The sequence below is a fragment of the Rhea pennata genome, chromosome 10, assembly GCF_028389875.1.
Source record: "Rhea pennata isolate bPtePen1 chromosome 10, bPtePen1.pri, whole genome shotgun sequence".
In the NCBI taxonomy this organism is placed as follows: domain Eukaryota; kingdom Metazoa; phylum Chordata; class Aves; order Rheiformes; family Rheidae; genus Rhea; species Rhea pennata.
In genome coordinates, this window is record NC_084672.1 from 11,019,237 (window position 1) to 11,041,310 (window position 22,074).

At 40.4% G+C, this 22,074-nt stretch overlaps 1 protein-coding gene across 3 annotated transcripts in view; it reads right to left on the reverse strand.

Moving 5' to 3' along the window:
• SH3GL3 (SH3 domain containing GRB2 like 3, endophilin A3) overlaps window positions 1-22,074 on the reverse strand; it is a 50,695-nt gene that overhangs the window by 5,665 nt on the left and 22,956 nt on the right. For all 3 annotated transcript variants that reach the window (XM_062583681.1, XM_062583683.1, XM_062583682.1), the window contains exons 2-8: window positions 10,012-10,080; window positions 8,712-8,784; window positions 7,041-7,184; window positions 5,375-5,508; window positions 3,796-3,954; window positions 1,520-1,623; window positions 234-361 (exon numbers count right to left, since the gene is read on the reverse strand). In XM_062583681.1, the coding sequence (XP_062439665.1) occupies window positions 234-361; window positions 1,520-1,623; window positions 3,796-3,954; window positions 5,375-5,508; window positions 7,041-7,184; window positions 8,712-8,784; window positions 10,012-10,080 (811 nt within the window). The remainder of the gene's footprint in view (window positions 1-233; window positions 362-1,519; window positions 1,624-3,795; window positions 3,955-5,374; window positions 5,509-7,040; window positions 7,185-8,711; window positions 8,785-10,011; window positions 10,081-22,074) is intronic.

The window sequence follows — 22,074 nt, forward strand, 5'->3', positions numbered from 1 at the left end:
TCCTCTACCCGTGGTGGCTGTACAGAGGCCAAGCTGAGCTCTGCATCTAAATTTCAGATGGTAAAAGACAGTGGAAAGGAATCCTGCTCTAAGAATCCATTTCCAAAATCAGGAAAAAAAACTGGACTCAAATACTTGGATTCTGATCCCTCATGGGTGCATCATTCCCATGGTACAAGCAACAATCCAGCAAAGCATCTATCAATACATGAATTTTGCAGCCACAGGCTTACCTGATGATTTTATCGAAGAACTATAAGCAATCCCATTGTGCTGCTGATTATCACCAATTTCCAGGGTTGTAGATATTACAGGCTTTGGCTTAAATTCTCGTTTAGGCCGACTAGATGCTACATTTATTCTGCAACATAGAGAAGAGTAGCAAGAGATTTACTTGCAGGAACAAATAGTAATAGGGTTTCTACTCAGGTGCAGTGCTTTGGCATTTGAAAGGTGGGGAAAAGCTTTCTGTTGTTTTGGGGAGGTTGTAATTTATTCAGAGAAAACTGCTCAATTCTAATGCATTATTTAAGTTTCAGCAAGTCCCTGTCTCATTTAATGCTGTGGGGTATTGTTGTCAGAGGGATAAAGCTTAACAGCCTGACTTTAGGAAGCGCTGAACATCCACAGCTGCCACTGAGGTTCAGCAGAAGTCCCAGGAATGAGCTCTTTGGAAAGCTCAGCTGCAAATGACACACAGAAACCCGGCCAGGACAGAGGCCCAGAGACTGTGTCTCGCACGCTGCCTTCTTGTTAGAGAAAATGGGAAACAGCTATTCAATCAGCACAACTGTCTTGAGAACTCGGTGGCTCTCCCTGCACCTGCACAGAGCCTGCTGAGACCTGCTGGTGTCACTGCTCAGTGCAGCATGGACAGGCACAGCTGCTCCCATGTGGTGCTCCCAGCCACCATGTCAGCTCTGTCCTCAAGACAACAGATACCAGGGCTATGCTACGGTGACATGCAGGTTGTTTAGGTCTCCCGTTTTTTTCTGTTGGATCCAACGAGCAACATATAATAAATTAATGATAGAAGCATTTTTATTTCCTCCTGTCAGTACGACACAAAGCGTCTGGGCCTTTCAAAAGTGCATTACTCCACGGTTGTGCTCCTAGCCAGCTGGCAATTTCCCTACACTGCTGCAGAATACCCCCTAATCACAATGAAAATAGGCCAACTTCTCAGCAAAGATTCCAAAATACAGCTCAGAAAGTGCAAATTTATTTAAACCTACAAACAAATGGAGGCTGTCCTGATTAATGTCTGCAGATGAGAGCAAGGGATCTGCACTCACTCAAAGCTTTCTGGGCAGGTACTGCTGTACACTTCAGGCTTACAGCACAGCCAAAAGTTGCCAGGTGGCAACAGTTCAAAGCAGTGAAGTCCAGTAAGGTGCAGAGTGCAGCAAACATGCATTTGTGAGATGGTACCACAAAATCTCTTCCTTCAATATCTTTTCCCATCCATGAATCTCAGCTGCAAAGGAGATTCAGTATGTTCTGATGAGTTCAGTCTTACCGGTTTTGCAGTTTGCTCTGAAGATCCTCCAAAATTTCTGTAGATTGTTTATGGTAATCTAGCGCTGCTTCTACAAACACGGCCAACTGGCTAACTTGCTCTATCTGAAATATATAGAGAAAAATAATTTTAAGGAGCCTGCATCACATTTAGCTGAAGGATAAACCAAAAGATCATTCAAAACAGACCGGGTATCTCAAAAGACATTCATGCCTTGTGGGGGCTATTGAAAATGAGCACATGTGATTCTACCACAGAAATTGCCAGTTGGAACCTGAACAAAACTGAGGTGTAATTTCTAGTTCACTAACTCAGGGCTGGGTCCTTGAGTCATTTCCTTTCACAAAGTGCAAATCCCTTTTACTTTCAACTTCCAAAGTAGCTGCCTGTCATCCTCCAAGCCTGAAATACTTGGAGGACATGACCCCTTAGCAGGTGGAAGCAGGGCTTTTCTGATCAGCAAGGTTGGGAGAAATGAAGCTGTAACAGGTCTTGTCACTCAGATCCATTAATGTTTACTAGCAATGTTTACAAACTGCTGTTCTGAAATGGTCCAGACTTACCTCACTAGATGGCAGCATTTATAAACTGATAAATGAAACATGATTTATCTACTTCGGTTTATAAAGTAATAGCCAACCATTCAAGAATATAAATTCTGGGGAAAGGGTAAAAGAAAAAGCAAAATATTTTTATTCATTAAGTAACAAATAATCTCATTCCTCTAATGCAAACTGAAAAGTTCAAGCTGTAATACAGCTAGAACAGTAACAGATATTTATTTCAAATGACATTAAGAGGACAGACCCCAAGCAGTCTGGTACGTTCCCATTCCACCACCATGTCTTCAGACACTGGATTACAAGAAAGTGTATGAAGAAGTTTTCTGCAAATGTTTTATGGACCTGTGGCAGTTTTATGCTATACTTCGTCTGCTTTTACTCACTAAGATTATTAGAAATTCTGCTGGGAGTCCAAGAGAGCCAAATATTGTCACATAGAGTATACAAATGAAATGCACAGAACCAAATCAACAGCTGATACAACTCCATCAAAATCAAAAAAAAGTAATGGAAACCAGCTGAGAATAATACACAAAATGCCTAGATTTTGGACAGGCTGGTCAGAGAAGATGGATAGAAAAGGACTGTCCAGACAAGATGACTAAGAGCCAGGAAGGATAGGGAAGTGGGGATTAGAAGAGAGGAGGAGACTGGGAGAGAGCCAGACAAACATGAGGGACTAAAAGCCACTTAGCAAGAGAAGCCTGGGACTGGCTGAGTGGGAAAGGCAGGAAGATGGGTTTGATAAGGAGTGCATGCATACATGTCTGCATGGGAGGTTTGGAAATCACTGTGCAAAAGCCTGAGAAAGAGATGTGGGTCAGAACCTAGTCCGGGTGAGGCACCTGGCAAAGGTGGCTGGGAGCCAGGGCACTGACTCCCTTCTCCCTTCCTTGGCCTTCTGCAGGGCAAGAAGACCAAGGAAGGGAGAAGTCTGGGGAACTGAGAAAGAGAGGAAAGAAGAGAATGCAGTTAGGATCTCTGCAAATCCAGAATATTTTCTTTTGCCTTTCATCTTCCAGACAAACCAACCTTTGGCATATACCTATCAGGAAGGACACACCTATCACATGTCCTACTTTCAGCCAGGATGCTCTCATGACTACATGGGAGAAATCACATCCCTGCAATTCTTCTGTGTGTGCACAGAAGAGGGATTAACACAAATGACCACAGCTGATAATCATTTAGTCATCATTTCATGATGGACTTGAAATCTGAGCCAAAGCCCAGGTACCTCAGCACAACCCATACAAACCATGCAGTAAGTTTTAGAGCCAAAATCCCCCCTCCCAATCAGTCAAAGTTTTGTCTACAAGCTGAGCTGCTTCTGCAAATCAAATTGTGCTGGGCATAGACTGCAGCACATGGTTTGAGCAGCCAGTCTGTGCCAGTGCCAGGGTCTGCCTTCCCCCTCCTGCAGACTTCCCCTGTACTCTGCTCTCAGGCAGTTCATCATTCATGGATGATAAAGCCCCATGAGACTTCTGTGACCATCTTGTCCAAGCTCGTGTCTCTCCATAAGACCTTGCTGAATCTTCAAGCTCTCCCATGAAGTACCATGCGTTACGCCCCTCCTTGCCAAGAGGAACGAAGCACATTCTCTGCTTCCAGTCCTTGCCTCCAGTGAAACATGGGCCAGGCTTTCTCCAACCACACACACTTTTCCCTCTTGTGAGTATTGCAGGAGATAAAGCAGCAGGACAGACTTACATCGTTTTCTAAGAAGTTGAACATGCTTCTTTCAGCCAGTTCCTTTGACTCTTCAAATTTTTCTACTGCTAGTTTAACCTCTTCATCTGGTATCTTCCCAAGACGCTTCTTTTTATAGTCATAATCCAAACGACGACCTTCTAGTTTCTTCAGATGATGCTAAGTAAGAAAGAACACTTAGGAAGAGGTCAAACCGAGACAGGCCCAAACACAAGCACTGATTTCTAAATAGATTTCAGTTACAGATGATGCAATTGCAGGAACAGGCAGAATCAAAGAAATACATGACTCGAAGGAATCTCGGAAATCATCCAGCCCATCTCTCTTATCTAAAGCAGCATCAGGTACATCTAGGACTGTGTATTGGACTGAAATTTGAAATTGTGTAAGCTTTAAGAAAGTAGCAATCTTAACACTTGGAGGACTGGCTACCTTGATTTGTTGAACTTAGGCGTCCAACTCAAAGATCTCACTAAATGTGCAACACCTCAGATTGGATCCTCTTTTCAGTTTAGATTATCTAAATATGCCTCCCCCATCATATTCTACGTGTAATTCAGTTTTACCCCTTGAATTATTTCCAACGTGACAGCTAAAATTTAAAGAGTCGTGTTCTCCTCTCATTCCATAAGCAGTAACCCCACAGATCCTATATTCCTGCTCTCTTTGTTAGGTGTCAAATTGACATTCCTCTCTGATATAACTATGCAAGTGTTTTTTGTTGCCAAAAATCATGGGATTCTATCAATTTACAGAATGGACTGAAAGTGACAGTGCAAAATGCCCATTAAAGCTAAAGTCAAATAATTACTTTTCATCAGTTCAGAAGAACTGCAACTGAAAACAGTCACATATCATAGGAGACAACTACAGACATCAGGATATTAATGCCTTTTTGCTACACTTTCCACACCCATTTACATGTAAGCAAATAAAACAACTTTCATTTCTGCATTTCATCAAGGTTTGAACTCGCTTATTACCCAGCTCTACTGGAATCAGCAGACTCGGACAGAGATTGTGCCTGGCTTTTTTTTCAATTGTCAAACTGTAAGCAGAAGTACTGAAAAACCTAACTCTAAAGGTTAAAAGTGTGTTCTCCAGCATTCTGTATTTTTTCCCAGCATGGCATGTGGCACTTATTTGCACTTTTCAGATTACTCAGTGGTTGTCCTGAATGGCCTTTTCAAAAGTCATATTCAGCCTGTATAATAGATAGATTTAGGATGACAGAGATAGTAAATTATGATGAACAGTTGCAGTAAATCACAGACCACTCATATGTTCATAACAATTAATAAAAATGTCAGTTAAAATAAATAGTAGGAAGATAAGGATATTCATTCTATTTACTATTCTTCTGGTATAGAAGATATTCATACAAGCCAATTGAATAAATTAGGCAATGCTGAGAAACAGTGAGACATTGCTTTTAAGCAGATTCATCACTGTTTTGCTAGAGATTCAAGCATAAATGCAGTGAGCTAATACAGCCTGTGTTTTCAAAAGTGTTTCAGGGAACTAGAGCTTCACTGACTCTGATTTTTGATAAGAAAGGCTTTTACCCTGGAAAACTTACCCCAATCTCTTTTAAATCTTTGTCTTGCAATAACTGTAGCGGATCAATGAAATTTTGTTTGACATTAATATCAAGTGAGTCTTTCACCTCTGCCATTTGCTTCATGCTTTCACCAACATCCAGTAGTGCAATGCCTATGGTAAAAAATATGCTACTTAAAAGTCAACATATGTAAAAACAGGAAATATGTTTTACGATACAGCTCTTTCAAATATGTATCTTTTTATCTGGTATAGGGCCTTGAAAAGGGAGAAAGCAGAACACAAACTATGTATGCACTTGCTTTTCCCCTACAGACTCTAGAACTAGAAAATTTTGTTCCAAAATATAGATTATTTTCTCTCTGATGTCTTTCAGGAAAAAATATATATGTTATTTTCTCTACTTTATTTGCACAGATTACATAAGTCACCTCTTCCACTCTGAGAACTGAAAAACAAAGCAGTTAATTTGTATATTTTTAAGTGATACTACTAAATACACAAACGTGGCTGACTTTTCAACCACAAAAATCACGCTTTATGGCTTCCTCAAGTTCAGTATGTTTTTTCAAACCTCGTTTTAGTAAAAATTGTTGTTGTTTTTTTAAAAACTTCTAATCAGAGTTATACACTTTATTTTATGAAGCTTGTAAGTATAACGTCCTTTCTCCTTGCCTAGTTTTATTTAATATTCTGTTGCTTTTGCAAAAACACCAATACACCCAGCTCACCGATGAGTTATGCCATCTCACTCTTCACAAGGAGACTAAGCAAGTCCTCAGGTATCAGGCAGTGTCCTTGCCAGTGCAGCACCTGTTTGGGCTCGTGAGTCCTACCTCCCTACATCTTAACTTCAAGATGCAAAATGGCAGATATCAGCTAAGTAGCATACCAAAGCCAGCCAGTTGTGGAAGTGGGTTTATGCACATGGTCCCAGCCCAAACTACCCTCTCCCAGTCCCAGGCCAAGGACTCTCCATTTCTCATGTTTCTTCTCACCGGTTTTCTCATACTCACAGCCATATCAAAAAGCACCCACTGAATCACGTTGTGATGGTGCTGCAAATTCATGGCAGGTAAGCCTACACACTGTGCATGCTCAACAAGGCAGGCCTCTGTCCAAATTCTGGCTATGAAGTTCCAGTGTATTTTGAGAGAAAATGAGTAAGATTTAATTTCCTAAAGATTTGTAGCATGACCTAGCTGGAGTGGATTTCCACACAAATGACAAAACACTGCTCCAAAGCAGAGGCACCAGATCACAAAAAACTCCCCGAGAGTTACTATACTCTTTTTTTCCAAGGGAATTATTTTTCCTTAATTTACTTCTCAAATACAGAGTAGCAAGGGTGGTTTTTTTGAAAGGTAAAAAAAAAAAAAAAAAAAACACAGTGGATCTAAGGATCATCTTAAATTATTTGAGTTTGGCAACTTAGAAACTAAAATGAGTATCTTAATAATACGAATTCTCAGACAGTATTAATAATAGTTTTATCAAATCCACCTGTAAGAGATGCTTATGTAAAACATCATGTACTGTTTATTATATTAATCATCCTCTAATTATTGTACTTGAAGTTTCCTTCTAACCTACAATAATTATGTATATACATTACATCATTGAGTAATTTTATTCTGCAAAGAACATTATACTTAAATATTCACAAAGGAGATGCACAAACTCACCAAACATAGAATCATCTCCAAGCTCTCTGCCATACCGTATCATGCAGTCTCCCAGGAGTCCCTCCGTCTGGGGATAGCCTGTGGTTTTAACTTGTCCTCTGATCTTTGACATAGTGTTCAGCATTCCCAGCTTGGCTCTGTATGCTGAGAAGTACATGAAAAAAGGACAAAGTTACAATAGTATTTTTAAAACTATTATATTTAAATGAATAATCATTCAACAAGTAATGTCCCTAAGCAACTGTCAGCCTGTAGAATTATAAGCCTTTTAGTGTCAGTACTTCATAATCCAAGGTTGAGAGATGACTCCATTAGACAATAAGGGTCATATGATACCATTTTCATTCCCAACTGAATGAACATCATTTCTCCAGGCAGATATACAGTGAGACTGCTTGTCACCTTCTGCCAGCATTTACTAAAACTTACATTCCCTTAAATATTACTGCTTGCAAACTCTTCTTTTAGAAGTTCTGTAGAAAGCAAATGCAGAACAAACACAAGTGCAACCAAAGCCAATTCCACGCTGTTACTTGTGAGAAATTTGCATTTACTTTGCAACTTTGCCCTTATTTTCCTCATTTCACTAATCAAGACAATAGGAATTTATTCTGCAGAATGGCCTGATACATACAAAAGAATTTACTGTTGTCTTGTACCAATCATGACAGAATCAAGTAATTATTCCTGGAGTGTTTTTCCAATCTACTCCTTACTGTTACAACTCAACAGCAACAGGATGGGCTGGGCATTCCTAAGGAGTGTGGACAACAGTCATTTGTTGCATCTTGAGCAACCCAAGCTGGGCCTTGGTAAAGCACGAACTCCTACCATCCTCCCACAGGCAGAACCTGCCAAACCCTCCTGCAGGCAGGTGCACCTCGTGAGGCATCCCCAAGAGACAGCACTCTCTGAAGTCACTGGGTCATATGACTACATACAAAATCCTGTCAGGCAGTTCTCCTCAAAAAATGCAGGTCCTTCCAATGGCTGACCTGGACAGTGAATCAAGCTCTTAGCAGATCAACTCAGTGACCAACTGCAAACATAAATGTGTCTCCTTTCCTTTTTTCCCCTCAAAACAGCACTTGAAAACCTCTACTAACAAGTCTATGATTCCTTGGTAACTAACTAGTAGAGCCCAAAAGAAGCAAAACCTCACTCAAAGATGACAACCAAGGTGGGGAAGTAAGAGCCCTCCTCCCCATGACTAGATAACCACCAGTATCCCTGATAGCAGCACTGTACATGTTAAATGCAATGCCTTGTTTTTTAAGATCTCTGCTTAAAAAAAAAAAAAAAAAGAAAAAAGAAAAAAAAAAGTTGGCATTCTCTTTGCTTTAGGGATCCATATCCCACTCCAGGAAATCCAGCATGAATGGGAACACATGTGCTGTTCTGCGAGTCCCGGCCATCCCAGACAAGTCACGCACACACACCTGACACATGTCCAGGAGGCCTGATACCCCTGGACGCATCCAGCTCACCATACAGAGGTCAGACTGCTGCACAAAAGCTTTATGGCTGTGCAGTGTACACACAGGGAAAGTTGTCTAGGGCTTCCAGAAGCCTCAGATTAATGACCTAATTAGCTTTTATTCACCTGGGATGAATTACCAAGTAAGAGGATAATGTCCAGCAAAGCCTGACATAAGTTGTTCCTTATCTTACCTGGATTTGGCTGGAGATACTCTGTTGATTTGGACAGAAGCTCAGCTACAGCTTTATTAGTGACATCAATTTTCTGAAAAAGAAAAGTAACGGAAAGTTAGCAAAAAGCAAATCTATGACTAGAAAGCTTATCATCTGGTTAGATATTATATACTGTTCGGGTTGACTTATTTTAATTATTTTTATATATTTTTAAAAAATATTTTATATTTTAAAAATTATTTTAATTAAAATAAATCAAATATGATGGCTTAGAATAAAAAGCTATGCCACAGTTGTACCATATGCCAAAAATATATTACTTAGCAGGTAGCATTAGGAAGGGTAAAAAATTTGTATCAAAATGTAGAGCTCTCCTTAACCTCCAAACCTATTAGTCAGTCATGAATACTGCTTATACATCCCAGGCTAAAACTTTCCTGCCAGCCTAACAGTTGTCACTATGACTGCTCATCTCCACAGATGCAAAAAGCTGAAAATACCCCAGCTCACAGTCTTGGGGTCAGCGCCAGTTAATGTAGTAGTTTGCACTGTCTTCTCATTTAATAGCATCTTACAAGCTATAAAAATCACATTTCTGGATTGCTTCTCTTTCCTCCCTTAGGGCTTGCACATTACTTTTCCTCTTATAATACAGAGGAGCAAGTAATTATTGTGAAGCCAAAGAAACTGAAACCTAGAAGCCTGTTTAGACCGTAAATTCAGAAAGTGCGTGTTGGAAAAAAGCAACTCACACAAGACCTTTTTCCTTAATCTGCCAACAATAAAAGCTGTAACCTAGGTCTATGTATATTAAAAATACGTAAGAAAGACAGGGGCAATGAAATAGCACATAAAAGCTGAAAAAGCAGAATCTGGGAGTACTCATAATTCTGGGAGAACTCATAAATGGCAGTGCTAATAAGTGGTTAACAAACACCTCCATTTCCACAGCAAATCATGTTAACTTCTAAACATCTGTAGTATAATTCCGCAATAAGTGAAAATTTGACCGCAGTGGTTTGATTTTATTGGAAAAAATGTCAGATGGGAAGGGGTGCATTTATGACAACTCACTAAACACTAAAGATCTCTCTCTAGTCCAGTGCAGACAGCGGAGGAAGACAGGTCCCCCCAGTGCTCTGCCCCAGCCTTGGGGGAGCCCCCTTCTCCCCTGGCTGCCGGTGGCTATCACGGGAACCAGCTCCCTTGGCTCAAACAGCCTTTGTGGCTTTTCTACGCAATCTACCACATGAAACATGTGGAAGATTTTTGATTCTGCAATAACTGAACATGGAAAAAACAACATTGCTTTCCTTACCCTTTCCATCTCTTGAAATTCTTCATCTAACTTTGTTCCTTCTGCTCCACTTATTTTTTCACTGAACAACTGTGAAAAGACAACAAGAAAAAAAAATACATCACTATTTTATTAGAGAATAATTTGAGAGTTACAGGAATTTCTTCCAAATTAGAAAATAAGCTGCAACCACTTGAGGCAGCGCCATGAGAGAAGAATGACGCTCCTCCTGGAAGGGGAACAAGCATTTCAAGAGAGAGGAAAACACTCATCAGGAATTCACAAAAATGTCACACGTAAACAAGAAATATTTTTGGTGCTTTAACAGTTAGTACCCTAGTGGCACTGCCAGGAGCACAGCTTTCCGGCACAGGGTCCGAGGGCACAGCGGCTTATGGGCAGGCACCAGCTCGAGGAGGGAAATACTGGTGTTCGAGTGGGACTCGCAGGCTTTACGCCTGCTCTGCCAGGGGTCCTTCTCCAGCAGGCACCGGACGGGTCCGTGGTCTCCTATGGCACCTCCCCGTGGCAACTCCTTCCCCAAGGCGAGCGCAGCGGGGCATCACCCTCCCGCTGAAGCTGTCAAATCCCCCTCCCTCAGCAGCCCATAGGTGTCTCATTACAAATAATCCATTTAGGGGTTGGCAAAAGATAAATGCAATGAGGCAACATGATTGCTGGATGGTGAAGGCGTAATTAATAATGAATTACTGCATCAAGTGAATAAAATAATGAAATGTCCCTCATTTGGAAGGAATAGAGCTGGACATCACAACAAGCAGCGGGGGGGGGGGGAGGGGGGTAGGACATTCACATACTAACGATAATGTCAGAGACAAAAACTCCAGACTCCATAGAAAGGCTGACAAGGACAGAGTTAGTTCTTCATCAGATACACTGACAAGCAACATGTTTTCAGTAACTGCCTTAGGGTATCCACTGTGTATCCACTGGCACCCTTTGCTTCCTCCGGCTTGCTGGTGGCTGTGCATGGTCACTTGGACCTCACTGGATTAGTGGCCCAAAACTGGGGCTTGTTGGGTTGCTGCTGCTCTTGCCAGGACTGCAGGGGTGGAACACGTTGCCTACAGCAGCTGTGGAGTCACCATCCTTGGAGACATTCAAAACTCACTTGGACAAAGCCCTGAGCAACTTGCTCTAACGGGATCTGCCTCAGGTGGGAGGTTGGGCTAGATGACTGCCGGGAGCCCGTCCAACCTGCCCGACTCCCACTCTGACTGCAGTTACAGCGACCTGGGAATGCAGCTGCACAGGGCCAGCAACAGCATCTGCAGCTACACTTGCATACAGATCTGTAAAATGACCTAAATAATGCACAACTGAATATAGGAGCAAAAGGACTGACCAGAAAAGTAAGTTTTAAAAAATTTCTATGCCCAGTTCTATGGAAACATTAACGATTCAGCAGTTTCTAGCCCAAACAGAGCCTTTTGCAATAATAACTACTCCGAGCTCCAGTTTCCTTCCAAAAGCAATGAAAAAGCAGAGAGATATGGTAAAGAAAGATCCCTTAAAGTCTATAAACTGTTCTGAGCTCCTGACAGTAAAAATCAGTATAAAATTCTAATGGTTACCATTAAATTTTACCACAACACTTTACTTCATATTGTTATAATCGGAACCCACTTTACTATTCTCACATTAAGAAACACAACCGCTTTTGTCTGATCATACCGAACACAGGAGTTGTAAAACTAGCACTACCATTCTCCCAATTAAAAGTCAAAGGATACTCCATTAATTATTGAAAATGGATGCACAAAGGAGACAGCTGCTGAGTTTCAGTTCTCTATTTGACGAGCATCATTTACATGCATTTAATAAAGCTGCAAAATACTTTGAACTTAAATAGAAGCAAGCTCAATGGCAGGGCTCTGTAATTACGAGACAGTATCTACCAGTTTTTACAAGTCAGCTAATCAGAGGCATTACTATCATCACTTGAGACACGTATACTGTGAGAGCTTGGCACTATTTACATGGGAAAAATCCTGACCTTCACTTCTAAATTAGGAACCAGGGAATCAGCCCCCTTTCACAAAGCAGGAGCCAGAATTTGAGGTCTCTGAAAAAAAACATTTCACACAATGAAGGCCACCACCACTTTTCTGCTCCATTGCAAGAGCTTAAAATTAAGGTCATTCAACAGCGATCTTTCTGGCAGGGCTAGCTAGGGCTCTTCCGGACCAACATTTATGCCCAGAGCATAGCTCTCTACACCTGCGAAATGAGAAATATTTCTTCCTCTCAGATGTCTGTGTAACTCCCTCCATCTCATTGGACTTGCTGTAGTTAGTGAGGCTGTTGGAAAAAATGCCCCTAAATAAGACTATGAAAACCTTTTCAAATAATCAATTACCTCTCCTCCATAGTTATACACTACAGCAAATTACCACCTCAGTTCCTTGTAAAACTTGCATGCTCTTATGACAGAAAGGTTGACCTTCTGCACACAGATATACTGCAGTGGGCACACAAACATGCCTTGTTTGTAACTCCCTGCTACATCCTGCTGATCCTTCTCACACAACATCATTTCTAATTTTTCAGTATTAGGTATAATCTGTAAGTCTTTGATGGGCTTACTGTGGAATTTTCTTGGAAGACAAACCTAAGACAAAACAAATAGGTTTTGAAAGAAACCCCTCAAAATACTGTGATTTCTAATTAAGCTTTGTACATCCAATTATGGTTGAAAATACAAATTATAATTTTGTTGTGCAACCTCATAAAAGACTGCAAATACTCATCTTCCAGAGTTTATATCCCCACAATTTCTCACGATAAATCTTTTTTTCCCCCATAAACATAATGTTCATATTTTGTTCTCAGCCTTGTTCTCTGTTAGTCTTACTTTTTTGAGATAATGGATTTTGTTATTTTATTTGTGCTGTTGCAATGAAGCAAGAACACAGAACACGATCTATCTGCAGTTAAAACTAAAATCTACAGCTCACTAAAATTCTGCAGTAAAAAGACCTCAGGCTACCATCTAGTTTTTCAATATTTTATTCAAATTATGTAAAGAATTATACTCATTTTTGCACAGGAATGGTACACTTCTCCATTCTCATATGGATTGTAAAAATGAGCTTCAGAAAAACAGTCTAATACCAATGCGTTGTATATCATATCATAACCACTCAACTTCTAGTACTATACTTTTCATATTTCATTGAGGAAGGTTACTGAGCACTGGTAACCACCAAGAATCCCAGATCAACAGAGAGCTAATAAAACTCTCAAAACAATTACTCTATTTTTATACAACCACTGGGTATTTTATAGTACAATTCAATATGAGGCTTGCCAGCCAATACCTACATACATGTTCTGGCCTTCTTTTTCACTTGTTTTGCCTTTCTTTTGCAACAACCCTGAACTGGGATTGAACCATCACACTTTGTAGTTCTGCAGCTTCACTTGTTTCAACAGTAGCTGAAAAAGTCCTTTATTAGCCAGCAAAACTCTCCTCTATATAACTCACCAAGAAATCATCAAATAGTATTTAATGACTGAAAGAAAGATATATTCTACAAAGACTTGATAGCTTTTAATGGCTCTTCACCAGTAACTGCATTTATTTTATCCTGAAGGAAATATCTGTTGAAATTTTAATGGAAGGAAAAATTCCTATATTTGTAATAAACATGCACAACTGTCAAACCCATGAGGCAAAACTCACATTTCAGGAAAAATCTTTTAACAAAAAAAGCCAAAGCTATGGAAACACTGTTAATTTCTCTTCCTCCCTCTAGAAGTGAAATAGAGGATCAATGGGGAAAACTAAGAGATTCCTCCCAAACTTGACATGCAGAAAGCCAGGAAATAATATAACTAGATGGCTACATTTCCCACAGAAACATAGTATTACTGGTCCAACTGCACGAATATATTAAGATATACCTTTAAATTCAGTACTGAGTACAAAATACTACATTCCAGTATGGTTAATGCATGATAGTTATGCTTTTCTTAACAAATCATTAAAACTTTCAGTTATTGCCCTGCAAGCATGTAATTGTTTGTCTGGTGTTAAATTATTATACATAGAGGATATAATGCAACTTGACAATACTAATGGTTTTCTGAAGAATGTTATTAAAGGCTATCATAAACACAGGGAAGAATAACACAGCTGGCAAGACATCTTCTGGCTAACAAAAAATTGCAGAGTTCAACCTCCTGAGGGGAGAGGGAACACCCCCCTGCTCCCCAAAAATAGAAAAGGCTTATTCAGATTTAGGGAACCAAGATGCCAGCCCATCTTCCAGATCAAAAGTAGTTTAACTTCAAATATCTGTAATTCCCTGTTTCATGCTTTCAAATTCCACCACAAGGCTATGCAAATTGCTTGCTGCTCCTCCTTCCCGCTTGCTGGATTGCTAACGGACACGCTCAAAAAAAGAAGCCACTACTAGTCCATGCAGTGCAGGCTACCAAGAACTTGAACCCGCAGCACAGCTTATGTAAGTACGTGTTTTAACCTAGCCCATCGTTAGCAACCTACAGGAGCAGGTGGAGGCAGCGCCACCCGCACACACTTCCCCGCGGCGATGCAGAAGCCTTTGGCGCTTCGTTGATGGGGTGAGCACCCAAGGCCGACCGGCAGCTCAGAGGCACCCGGGGCTGACGTCCAGAGACCTGCCGCAGTCCGGGTGCTCTAGATCGGGGAGAGAGAAAGGAAAAAAAAAAAAAAAAAAAAAAAAAAAGTGCCCCCCACAGCCACGCACAGGAGCCGTGCTCAGACGCACGCTTTCAAACACGGAACTTGGCACTTTGCTCCCGGAAGAGCTGCAGAGGGTGCAGAGAGCAGCCTGGAGCGACCGCAGCCTCTCCAGGCCTCTCCCGCTACGAAACCCTCCCAAAGCAAGCCCGTCAGCGTTACAAATGGAGAACCCACTGCAGTTGGAAGTGGGTAATATATGCCTAGACAAAGATTTTTTCAGGCTCCCATGAAATACAAACAATGAGGAAAAAAATGTCAAATTATAGACATGTGCCAGTACTTGAAGCTGTTCTTTTAATTATATTGACAAAGCTTACATTAGTCTAATGCTTTGGAGAAAATCCAACCACCTCCAATTTTAGAGGTTAAGCGCTAAATGGTGGCAAACACTCTTTGGTTACCTCAGTACATTGTGTTTTCAAAGAAAACAAGAATATTCTTGCTCTGATTTACTTGAAAAAGATTTTTTCAGACCCACAAAATAAATAAAGGGTCCACTGCAAAGTGAATATGTTTTAGTCTTGCAAACATGAAGCACTCTGGCTTCCCTCCAGCAATGCATTTAAGTTTGTACTTAAGTAGGTGCTCAAGTGTTCTGCTGGACCAAGGCCAGCATCCTCAGCACCTTGCAGTATGATGCCTCGGAGGGCCATCACCTTTACAGGGAATTTGGCATAGCTTTTTCTACACTAGACTTTCTTAGCTAGCAGTAGCACTGATTTCTCCTAAACACTTAGGGGAATGGTCAAAGAGATTTCTGATGGTAACAGAGAGAACTAGTTTTCAAAAAAAAAAAAAAAACAAAAAAAACAAAAAAAACCAACTAATTAAACAATGGAATTGGGTCCTACCACTATTGAATTAAAATTATGGAGTACAAGAAGCTGCACACTGAAAATCAAATACTTGTTATTGCTCTCATGGCTACAGGAATGGTACCAGTGGTATAAAATACCACTCTGAATTCAGCAATATTTATACATGGATATTCAAGGATGTGAAGCTTTTTTTTCAGTAATAGTCTCTATACAATTTTAAAAATGTAACATTAATAATAATGTTTTAGAAGTTATACAAGACATACTTTAATGCTGATTAAAAATTATAATCATTTTGTGGGTACAAAGATTAAAACAGCACTCTTACACTATTTATTGCAGAACATATTTTTGTATGGATGCAGAGACAGATAAAACACTGCTACAGACAACTGGATGATCCCCGTGTACTTTATTACCATCACAAGCAGCTGAGCTCCAGAAGTACAAATGCCACGGCCACAGGAACCCACGTCCTTTCATTTTACCAAAGATTTAGATTCCCCAATGTTTCAGACTGAAGTATTATTTATGAAATATATTATGGCCCACATTTCAAAGACAGAGCTCATGACCAAGCTCATGCAGTGTCTGAGTACAGAAGAGCATACCACACGTCTAACCACCCTCCAGGGCCTTGGGAGGGACCTCATGGCAAACCCTGTCCCAGCAGCCACCAAAGTCCCAGCAAACGGCTCTTTATCACAATAAAGAATTGTGATACTTTTGAGGGCATACTTAAGAAGCATTTTAATGAAATTTATCTTAGCGGTTCTAAAATATCTTCTAATTTTAAAAAAAATCATACAACTTATGTACAAAATAAAGACTGAGCCCTGCTACATTTTCAGAGCACAGACTTTTTTTCTGGGAAATTCCATTCCCTCAGAAAAAGAGGTCATCTATAAGGACACCAGGAATCTCAAGGGCCTGCTTCCCAAGAAGCAAAACACACTTTCTGTACCATGAAATCTCTGAGTCATGCGCGTGCACACACACAGTTAAACGCACAGGAGGACTGCCAGGATGTTTATATTCATGAGTAACATTCTTAGCCCCACTAGTCTCTATGAAACTTTTAACTGGATTATCTGTAACCTCTCACACAAACAGGTTAGAAGAAGAGCAACGAGAAGACAGCAGAACGTTTTTAGGAAGACAGATGAACTGGGGTATAAAAGGATGAGCCAGATCTGTGCCAAAACCTGAATTCTAACCAGGGACAGGAATGCTGGATACTTGCTGCTGCTTGGTCGACACCCAAAATCCGGTACCCAGCTGATCCAGGCAGTGCACTATCAGTCAGCCTTTCAAATCAACTTTACTTAAAAAACAGCCAAAATGAGTGTAAATGCAGCTTGTGTAATCTAGACCTTTATAAAGAAGCCTGTGCATTGCCAATGGTGCTGTCTTTCCTTCTGAGAAAGTGCACTCTTTCAGATGCCTCTGGTTCGAATTCTTAACATATTTCAGAATATTTCATCTTCCCTATGATGTAATCGACAGTTGGCTTTTTCTGTGGCATTCTAAAACCCTCAAATTTCTCATTAAAAGAAAAACCACGCTACTTGGATTGCTGATATTGCTTGTTTATAGTTCTGAATTCCAGATTTCCTATTCCATGTAGGAGCTACATATTAACCACTGCTATGGGTTTTGATGCTACCGGAAAATTGCAGGACCAACCTGTAGAGATTCCATGACACATTCAGGCTCCTAATATGCCAGTAACTCGGGGGAAACTGGAAGCCTAAATATTTGATTGAATTTAAGTTGAATTGACTTGGCACTGGCCGCGCAGTAAGAAGTGGTAACTGGTGTTAGAATGCCGAAGTCCAACTCTCCATTCTTTACCATGAAGAATGCTGCTTTACATAAAATATTCCACACATATTTCTGAACAAAAGGAGCAAAAATTACACTTACGGGACACAAGTTGTGGGTTGTCAACCAAGATACCGCGACTAAATTTTATCACAAGAATTTCAGATTTTGTTAGAGAATAAGATTAAAGTATACGCATATGCAATTTGTGCTAAAAAAGATATTTTATTGTAAACTGTCTGTTAGAAAAGTAGATTAAAAATTATTTCTGCTTGTTTTCCATGCTCAAACTAATCTGACCAGCTGTTTCCTCTGCCTTTTGGATTTTCTAATTGTGTATGATACTACTCTTCTAAAATCTGAAAAATTATGCTATTTTCCTGCTGATCTGTGCAATTATAGATTATTCTAGTTCCTAAATAAGTGCACCCTTACAAAAGGAGAAAACTCCTATGAAGAACCAGTGTTCAGTCCAAACATGCAAATATTTGGCTAGCAGGGAGTCTGATACAGCAGAGAATAGTTTCCACTTTACCATATAAAAATAAGCAAGCAAGGGAAAAATAAGAACAAAACAAAAAACAATTAGACAGACACATGCAAAACAGTAGTGTGAAATAACACAGTGACTCAGTAGACTGGGATGGACTATGGAGTTATTTCGTACAGGCAAGACTCAAGTTAGCAGATGATTGAGTGATGAACTCTTTTTGGTCACATCTGAAGTAGCAAAGTTTGGCAGCAGCAAACTCAATTGCCTGTTCCTGATCAGAAGTCCCAAGAAAGCCCCTATGGATTTTACTTCTCGAGGCAGGTTCTTGCTCTGGCCCTGCAAAGCAGAGCTGTGACCTGCAGACAGAGCACGGAGGGAAAGTTTCTGCATTGGTATAAATGGTCTGCGAATAAACCAAAGAGGTCTTTTTGCAGGACTATTAATCCAGTGTTTAAGTTTTACTGGCCATATTATAGCTGAATAGCAAGCACCAGCAACAACAGAAGACACAGCTATTTGAATAGTAGGTATTTTTTGAAAACCGGTAACCAGACTATGCTTTTTGCTTCAAAATAAAGGAATTAACCAGCAGCTGTTTCACACATTTTTTAAAAAAATCAGGAAGTATTAGGAACCTAGATGCTTTTGAAAACCCCAGCAAGCGCTTATCTAAATCTCTAGGCATGTTAATACTTTTTAAAAGTCTGACCCAGAAGACTCATTTAAGAAGCACACAGGACTCATGCTGCCAAAATAAGAGAGCTCTGTTTTATTTCAGATTCTAGCCATAAACAGCTGACGGGCTATGGTAACTACTTCTGTGTTATTATTAGTTAATGTTGTCTTTTCACGCAACGTTTTGTCCTTATGTTTCTTCTGGCACAGCACAGCAAAGGCTTCTTTTAGTGCTGTTTGCAAATTAGGGCTGAATAGGTGGTGAATGTTTTTTAAGTGATCTGTGCAACCACAATCTAAAAGAATAACACTAATAAAGGACTGAAACACTTGATTTTTATGCCTTAGGGTAACGCAGACAGTTTATGACACCTTGAGCACGTGATCTACAATTATCCCATAGCGAACACCTCAGAAATCCATATTTAAACTACTACTTGACTATAGAATTACCTGTGCACAACATTTATGTGTAAACTACCATGAATACATAAAGATCCATAGCAGCGTGGTCTAACCAATTTTCAAATGCCATCGAGAATTCTGAACACCAGCAAATACTTTTCCACCAAAACAATGCAAGTGTTTAAAAATTACACAAAAAGTTGAAAACTCAAAAGGAAGGAAGGCAGGCTTGCAAAACAGAGCCCTGATGAACCTCTCCCGGGTGGTAAGCACACTACCAGTGCAAAGGACAACAAAACACTTTTGCAATGTAACATCACGTGACCATTTGTAAAGCAATGGCAATCTTCCCTACATAAAAGGTTCACTTAACAGTATTAAATTCTAAAAGAAATCCCACTTTCTACAGCATTCTTTTTCTGCAATGAATTCTTTAATTCCTTCTGGGAGACCCCAGCCCATTCCCACTCTGTTACTTGCACAGAGAGCTGAGATTTGAAAGATAAAATTAGCTCAGGTTGGTAATTTTCTTACCTATATCACTACTGTCACTACTGTCAGAGTTAGCAAAAAAAAAAAAAAAAACAAACTGTAGAGGAAACTACAGCAGAAATTATTACTTATGAGAAAGTAGCATATTTAATGAATCAAAAATAAAATATTTTGAAATTCTACTTAAACTATTCTTGGTACTTTATGTATTTCATATTTGTGAATCTGGAAGAATTTAGCTCTACTCTAAGTGCAGGTTTGCTGCAAATTCTCCTTTGAGTCTGAGGATCTCAGCTACAGGGTTTTAGTCAGAGGAAGCCTGGAGCTGTACCAGCGACCCTCCAACAGCCAGCACCAGTCTGGCACTCAGAGAGAGGACCAGGAGCAAGACACGCCTCCGGCGAGAAGGGATGCAGTAAATCAGCCTATTCCGTGGGCAGCCTCTGCTGCTGGGTTCCCGCAGAGTCCTGGTGACGACTAAAAGGTCACTGAGCCCTCAGCACGAGGCAGACGTACAAACACCGCTTGCCTTCCTCAGCAAGCCTGACACGGCTACGTGCCACCGAGATTAAATCAATGCTACAAGTTTAAACACCAGGGGCAACATCTGCTCTTTGCTGTAATATCGTTGTCTTCATGGAATTGAGAAAAATAACGTAAGAATTAGGCTCACTGCTCAAAAACTGGAGCAAGGAGTGGGGAAGGAGGATGAAGAAAATCGCTTTACTGCTGACAGCTATTGTATCGCCCGCGGCTTGGTGCCAGGGCAGTCAGTCCCGCGAAGGCGCCGAGCTCCTGGGCCAGGTCTTCCTGGCAGGCTTATTTACATGCTTACTTCAACATCAGAGTGCGCAATGGCAGAGCTGTCCCCTTCTCCCATCTCCCAAGTATTTCCTGAGGCTTTGTGGACTTTCTTCTCTCCCAGAAACGTTAGGGATTTGCCAAGCATCCCGCACCATGCATTTGCTTCTCGCACATTAGCCACTGGCACCTCCAGGCTTCTCCCCATCACTATCTAAAGGAGCAGAACTCTAGTCCCTTTCCCACATTCTTCATAACTTGTTCGTGCATTTCAGGTGTGGTAATAAAAATACTAGCCCCTCAAATTTATCTTCTTGCTGTTCAATTTATTCTCACTACTACTATTTTTTGCTACCTAGTTTGATCTTTCTCACCATTGCCTCACCCCTCCTTATGACTTCTCTCCTTTTGCCTTCTGCTCCTTTCAGTTTCTGTTATTTTGTACTGGCACACACTTCTCTCCTCACCTCAGTGAGGTATGAGGGCACTGTTCAATACCTGAACAGATCACACACATGCACACATAGGAGACAAAATAAAAAAGAAAAATAAAGCAGCAGCATTTGATCTGGCAGTCTCTAGCAGCCAGTAGCTCTGGGTCCCTCACAAGGAGAAAAAGGAGGCCAATTTCTTCTGTTTTCTTCCATCAATCTTCCCCATTAATTTTCTTTCATGAATAGCTCTTCACACAGGTGGTTTTGTGAAACAGATTCCACGATATTGTAGTTTTAGACTTAAATCAGTGCAACAAGTCCATTTTCTATTGATGCTAAAGCAACTCACAAAATACTGACACAGCCGAACCACAGAAATTTCAAAAGAAAAAAGATTTTTCTTAAGTCAATGAGACAGGGATGGAATAAAGAGTCACTAGTGTAAAGTATAAATGTTGGCTCTGATCACAGCAAGGCACTTGGTCACATTATCATATATTTATCATCTCTTTCTCATATTATGAGAAAACAAAATTATCGGCACAGCTAAGGCCAAATTGTCTGCCAGGGCTCTCAAGCAATATACACTGCTACATGACCCAAGGCTTCAAATGTCAGGTAAAAGCAATTCTCCAGTGTGCAAGCTTGGATGGGGAAATAAAGCACTTTATTCCAGCTTCAGATCAGACCTCAAAACCAAGACTGAAAGAAAAAAAAAAAAAAAAGGAAAAAAGAAAGGTTTTCCCCTTGAAGACAAATGATGAAAGCCTATTCACTGCTTTTGCATATGGTTTGTGTTTTTGCAGGGTTTGTATTTTTTAACAATCTTCCAAAAACAGCTAGAGAACCAGTGCAGCAAGATATATTTTGTTTTCTAATTTATTCCATTTCATTTTGAGATGCAAATGTACTCACCATGAATACACCTCATGTACTCAAGATGAACAGAAATCAAACCAAATATTGCTCAGCTACAGCAGACTATGAGCCAAATGGCTCAATACTATTTCTAAACACCTTTTTAAGTTATTTTTTCTGCATCCTCCTGCTACACAGTGCATTGCCATTGCAAATGCAGGAATATCACTTCCCACAGCCTGTAACACTATTGAAGTGACGCAGAAAGCGCAAGAAGAGTAACTGCCTGGCTCTGCTGCCACTACTGCACAATTCCTAATATGTTCAAACAGCATTTTGGTTGGGACAGCTGCCTGCTGATCACTTCTTCTGTAGAGATGTCAGACAAATATCTTGATTTCTTCAGAAATACTGCATATTCTGCCACAGCCTCTGCCGTGCCAGAAAACATACTGCTCTGAACAGGATTACCCTGACACAGTGACTGTAACTGGAGCGGAACTGAAATCACTCTTCAAAATCTATTATTCCAGA